At 57.2% G+C, this 6,612-nt stretch overlaps 1 protein-coding gene across 1 annotated transcript; it reads right to left on the bottom strand.

Annotated features, from left to right (window-relative positions):
• Positions 1 to 5,400: 5,400 nt before the first annotated feature.
• Positions 5,401 to 6,503, bottom strand: DL89DRAFT_298428 (alkaline phosphatase-like protein; the record flags this gene model as incomplete). Its single annotated transcript, XM_040890789.1, has 5 exons — positions 5,401 to 5,727; positions 5,766 to 5,897; positions 5,963 to 6,163; positions 6,196 to 6,281; positions 6,356 to 6,503. Coding segments are annotated over 5 exons (894 nt in total), but the record flags the coding sequence as incomplete, so codon positions are not given.
• Between the last annotated feature and the right edge of the window lie 109 nt (positions 6,504 to 6,612).

The raw sequence follows: 6,612 nt of genomic DNA on the forward strand, positions 1-6,612 counted from the left end.
CTCGATGGAATGACGCACCGGGTGATCACCACGCGCGGAAGGCAAGACGTGGAGGCGAGCCCGCTGACATGCGTGGCCGAGTGGATGGAGAGCCGCAGCGGACTATCGTGGTGGAAGAGAGCAACGCCATGGTAAGTTGGTCATGGTGAAACCTTGGCACGCATTTTGGTGCTATGCTCTGTCTCTTGTCCATGAAGGGTTTGCTGCTGGCCTTTTGTTTGATACGCGCTCTTTTCACTTTTGTCTATATCCTCCTTCCCCCTACACATTGCGATCTCGACTTGGGTAGTCAGCATGACTTGTCTTGTCGGTTCTGATTCATACACCACACATGCATTTCGTCTCTTGCACCTACACGTAGAGAAGAATCAGACGCCCCGAGACTAGAACCGCAACCCCCAATTATAATGTTTATTTTTATATCGTCCTCTTGAATACAAAGCTAAAACCGGTGCTGCTACTCTTGGCAAATGTAGGGTCGCGCGATTCATCATGGCTCTTGTTCTATGGCAGCTGGCGGTGATCGTGTACGAGTTCATTTGGACCGGCGAGATTGGCCACCTTCAAAAGATCTCGCTCCCCCGCTGAAGCGGCGAAGGTGTAGAAGCCGGACTTTTAACCAAATCCCCTTGCAAAATAACGCCACTATCAAAAAAGCAATGGCTGGAGCGCTATCATCTAGATTTTTTCTCAGCATTATGTATCAGCAATTGCATTTACATTTACACTTCACCACTAGCGACTCCCCGGTTACTGCGATGCTGCAGCATGTGCGACGATTAGATGTGCATGGGAATAGTAGCAGCGGGGGATCATTGCAGAAATCTCCAGACATTGTCCTTCTGGAGCTTGCCTGGAGCTGCCGGGTGGTTGCCATTGGCTCTGCGGTCCATGTAGCTGAAGGAGTGCGTCGCGCTCTGGACCATATTCGGGAGGAAGGGGGAGGTGGCGGCAGCAGTGAACCGCATGAAAAAAAAGCCGTGCTTGGTGCTGAGCTCTCAAACAAAAAAAAAAAAAGCCATCGTGCTGGGTGGGGGCACCATTCAAACTTCTCTTCTCTGCTCTCCATTCAGGCTTTTCTCGCATTCGTTCTCTTATTCCGGTGCACAAAACATCCTCTATCTTCCCGAACTGGCAGGCCATTTGTGACGCGTCAATTCAGATAGCCCAGATTCAGCAACCTCCCTGCTCGTCACAGTCCCTCCTTCTATTTAGCCCCCTTTGAACAAGCAGAGACATGAGAGACTTGCATCCTCCACCTCCAAAGCGGATGGAGCCGGGCGCGACTGACAGCCACGCGTGGATATTCTCAGACAGGTGCTGATTCGGCGGAGCCCTCAGTACAGAACCATCGGCGAGAGCAGACTCCGCCGGCGCGGCCACTGACGGCTGGGCGTTCGCAGCGGCCTCCGTCGGTAGCCGGCAGTGGGCCATCGAATTTCCCAACATTCCATATGGGCGCAACAACACGGATACCGTCTGGAGGCAGTGCGATGCGGCCGACGGCGTCAGCACGGAAATGCGGCGACAGATGACAGCAGCAGCCTCTGCGGCATCAGCCTCGTCTGCAGCAACTAGCGAGAGATCGCTTAGGCGATACCATTCAGCAGGGATCTCGCGGTCAAAGTCACCAGCACCAGCGCTAGCGCACAACAGCCCATCGGCGGCGACAAAGGCTGCGGGACGGCGTGAGCTGGGAATTGCGGGCAGGCAGCAGTCGGAGGCGAGTGGAATGCGTAAGCCTAAGAAACACGCCCAGCCAGACCGACCTGCGGGCGCATGCACTGCCGAGCCCGACAAGCCGGTCGTCGGCCAACCCGACGCCGCTGCCGCATTCCTCTCTCAGTCATGGTAGCCGCGTGCCATTCGCGGACCAGTGCGCCGGGCAGAGGCATCAGGCCAACAAGTCCCAGTTCGGCGTTCCGATTCAGCACGCAGCGGGAGCCATCACCGGACACATGTGCCATCAGCTACCGCGCGCCGTTCGCGGATCCCAACTGTACCAGGAGCCAACAGGGACAGCCTATACAACCAGTACATGGAGCAGAAAGACGAGCTTCGAAACATGAAGGACATGAACGAGACGCTAGTCAGGGATATCAAGTCGATGGCCACAGTCAGCGAAAGGCTTAACAGCGAGCTCCAGGAGGTGAAGGAGGATCTCGAGGAAGCGAACAGGCGGGCGTGCAGGGCAGAGGACCAGTTTGCAGCGCAGCACGCGGTTGAGATGGCACTGAGGAGAAAGATTGAGGCGCTCGAGGTTGTGGTGATGAGCGGGCCGAGCAATGGCAACGGGCTGCCGTCGCCCCACAGGTCGCAGAGCCGCGCAGGTGGAGGACCACGAGAGTCCGATTCCCGCCGACGACTGGCGCGAGGACGCGACGCTTATTCGGCGCGGCATAGAGAGCATTCACGCGTCATGCACCATGGCGCAGCCCGAGTCGCAGATGGATCGCGAGAGCCGCCAGGGGCTGCGGTTTGTCGAGCAGCAGTTCCTGGGCCGCGACCTGCCCGACCCATCTGGCGGCTCTCCTGTGCGCAGCAGGAATCTCGGCAAGTCGCCCAAGGTGCTGACGCCACAGCAGCAGAGGCGCCTGGCCGACGAGGATCTGGTGGCGCGGCGGCGGTCGACGATGCTGTTTGAGGGGCTGATCCAGCCGTCGCTGGGGCTGAGTCGCGTGAGAGCCTGGCAGCGCCGCTGCAGGAGTCATCGTCTGGCCAAGGCACGTGCCTGCGGTGCAAGCAGCTGGAGACACGCTGCAGACAGTCGTTATCGACAATGACTATTACCGCGAGGCCAACACCAAGCTGCAGACAACGTGCGTGATGTGGTGTCGCGCACAACGCGCTGGTACGCCTGTTTGAGCGCGAGCGCCAGAGACGCCGCGAGGCCCGTGCCGAGAAGCTTGCTGAGGAGTCGCGTGTTGCCGCCCGCGACCGGGCGATCATCGAGGCACAACAGCGGGCGGAGATCGAGGACAGTGATGGACTGGCAGGCGAGTTTTCGCGCGGACTGCACATCTCGTCTCCCAAGCGCGTGCGTGCCATGGGTGACCCGGCTCAGATCCTCACCGATCGTGTCGCCGCCCCAGTGAGCCACTCCCATCTTTTTTCTACATACCACCTAAATTTATTGCAAATGTTTGTGTGCTTCTCAGTTTTGCCATTCGTGGCACGCTCCTTCTCAAAGTACTTGGCAACCAGGAACGCAATGTCCAGGCTCTGTTCGTAGTTGAGCCGCGGGTCGCAGAACGTCTGGTAGTTGACCGGCAGGTCCTTGGCGTCCAGCTCCTGCGATCCGCCGGTGCACTCGGTGACATGCTCTCCAGTGAGCTCCAGGTGAATCCCCGATAAACGGCTGCCGAGCTCACGGTGGATTGCAATATTGCTGGTGATTTCGCTCACGATCGCGTCGAACGAGCGGGTCTTGTGTCCTGACGGTGCCGTAGTCGTGTTGCCGTGGCATGGATCGCAGCACCACACGGGGCGATGCTGTGTAGCCTGCACTGCCTTGATATGGTCTGGCAAGAACTTGTCGATCTTGTCGGCGCCGTATCTGGTAATCAGCGTGACGCGTCCCGGCTCGAGCAGCGGGTCAAGGATATCCAGTACACGTACAAGTTCGGCAGCATCCATGGTCGGCCCGACCTTGACGCCTACCGGGTTCTTCACGCCGCGGAAGTACTCGATGTGGGCGCCATCGAGCTGGCGAGTGCGGTCACCGATCCAGATGAAGTGCGCCGACAGGTTGTACCAGTCGCTGACGGCTGGCAAGGTGGCGTTCCGGGCGTCTGCGGGCTTGTGTGGCCGGAGGGCGCAACAAACACATTCTCAGGCGCCATTTGGGCCACGGGCCGGGTTAGCGCCTGCTCGTAGTCGAGCAACAGCGCCTCGTGCGACGTGTACATGTCCACAGTGTTTAGGGCTGACAGCCGGCTGCCGTCAGCGCCAATGACCTTCATGAAGCCCAGCGCGTCGGTGAGCTTGTTTACAATCATCTGGTAGTCACGGCGAATATCCTCGCGCCTCACATCCGAGATCCCATGCCTTCGGGTGGTGGATGTCGGCGAACCCGCCCGACAGCAGCAGCCTGACATAGTTGACTGTCGACGCCGAGTGGAAGTACGCTGACAGCAGGCGCTGCGGATCCGGCTTTCTGTCCTTCGGGTCGATGCTGTTGACGTTGTCGCCGCGGTACGACATGATTTTCTCGCCATCCACAGTCTCGAACGGCGACGACCGGGGCTTCGCGTACTGCCCGGCCATGCGCGCAATACGCACAATCGGCAGGCGCATGCCCCAGATCAGCACCAGGCTCATCTGCAGCAGCACTTTGAGCTTGTCCTCGATGGCTGTCGGGTTGCAGTAGTCGAAGGACTCGGCGCAGTCGCCGCCCTGGAGGAGGAATGCGCGGCCCTCGCCACATCTTTCAGTTGCGCGCGCAGCCGGTCGATTTCGGCCGCGGATACAAGCGGTGGCAGGTTGGCGATGCGGGAGAGCACCGTGTCCAGCTCCTGCTTATCTTCGTACACGATCTTGCTTGATCGGCTTGGTCTTCCATGACTCTGGCGTCCACTGCTCGGTCTGCTGCGGTCGCTGACATTGCTGTTTTATGGATATGTGGCAAAGAGATGTAATAAAATGGAGGTGTGAAGTGACTAGCTAATGGTAAGTGAAGGAGAGAGCAAAGGGTGCGCGGGGTGCTAGCCAAGGCTTTATACTTTTTGTTTGTGCTCCGCCTTTACGAAAGACCGTCTGGCCTGAGATGTCCAGATGGGCCGCCCTCATTGGTCCATTCGGCCGTGGTAGCTGCTAGAAACCCGTCCTACGCGCACTGATGCGTCACAAGCTTTGGTATCTCTATTGACCAGTCCAAAGCGCACCTGGCCAAGGCTTCTCCGCATAGGTGCCACTCAAGAAAGCTCAAAATCAGCAGTAGCATAGTGTGGCCATCTTGCTGGGCAGTACATCTTGCAACTCATGGCTCAATGGTGGCTGAACAGCCGGTGGCATATATTGCGCTGCTCCTATTTAAATGCCCAGGCGGCCATCACCGCATTCACTCAACAATATATCACTATACTTGCTCCCCGTTTGTGCTGCCCAAAGCGACTATTGTCAAGGTCTTTTCGCTTTGGAAGCCGCACCGCCTCATTGTCATGAAATTGGTAGGTCTTGTTTCGGAGATCAGGGCGGAGCTTGCCATCATCTTTTGCTGATCTTCAATCCAGATGAATATTAGCTACACGCGTGCGCATTCACAGATATCAGGTGACGATTATTTGGTGAAGCTAAGCTCACAGCATGTTGCCGTAAGGATTAGCATCAGCAACATTGAATGATCCTCACATCGACAATTGGTGAGTATATTTGTTGCTTGGGCCTTAGTCTGTGCCCTCGTTATGGGTCGTAGTAGACCTTGCACTCGAGGAACCGGAACTTGGGCAGCGCCTTGTAGTGCTCATCGTACTTGGGCTTGAGCGCATCCTTGAGGCTCTTGACCTTGCCGTCCTTGTGCAGCGTGTTCCACGGGCGCTGGCACACATCACCCTTGCAGTCATGCAAGACATTAAGCAGGGCATCGAGGCGGTTGAGGAAATTGGGATCCGTCCGGTTGTACTTGTTCACCAGCTGGTACGGGTCGCTGTTCATCTCGTAGAGCTCGTGCTCGCGTGTGCACCATGCCGAGTAGTAGATGTTGAAGTCCTTGCTCACAAGACGCACAGCCTTGTACGTGTTGTTGATGTGGGTCTCCTTGGAACCACCCTCAACAAGTTATTGTTCCAGAACTCGATGGCAAACGATTCAGTCTTCTTCGGGTCAAACAGTGACGTGGCATCCAGTCCGTCCGGACGCTCAATGTTGGCGAGGTCAAGGACAGTGGCAGCAAAGTGTGACTAGTAGGGGCTGTCGTTGATCTGCTTCTTGGCGATACCAGGTCCGCGGATGATAAACGGAATACGCACATCAGTGTCATACGGAGTCTGCTTTCCAGCAAACATGCGGTGGTGGCCGAGATGTAGCCGTTGTCGGTGGTGTAGATAAAGTAGGTGTTGTCAACCAGGTTCTTCTCTTCCAGCTTCTTGAACACCGCCTCGACGAGCTCGTCAGTGGCCTGCAGCGAGCGCAGACGCTGGCGGTAGTGCTCGTCAATGGCGTTGATCTGGAGCGGCGACAGCAGCGGCAGTCCTTGACCCAGCCGACCTTGTCCTGCACCAGCGGGTTGAAGTTCGGGTCGCGCGGAACCTTGGCATCCGGGAACAAGTGTTTATGACGCTCGGCTGGGCGCGGTGGGTAAAGTCCCCAAATTCTTGACCTCATCATGCGGAGCAGTCGTGAGATGACAAACAGGAACGGTCGTCGCTGTTGGCGATGTCGTCGATACGTGCCAGAGACTTCTCCAGGATCAGATCGGTCTGGTATACGCCTGGGTGCTTTTCCAGCGGACCGCCGTTAAGCGAGAAGATGGGGTTCGTAAAGTTGTAGATTCCAGGGAGATCAGAGGCTCAAAGTGCTCCCAGCCCTTTGGTGCCGCCGTGTTGTTGGCATCGAGTCCGTTGATAAACTTGCCAATGTAGTGGTTCTTGTAGTTCTCTGCTGCAGCCACAGCGG

This window comes from Linderina pennispora, assembly GCF_002104995.1.
Source record: "Linderina pennispora strain ATCC 12442 chromosome Unknown DL89scaffold_200, whole genome shotgun sequence".
Lineage (NCBI taxonomy): Eukaryota > Fungi > Kickxellomycota > Kickxellomycetes > Kickxellales > Kickxellaceae > Linderina > Linderina pennispora.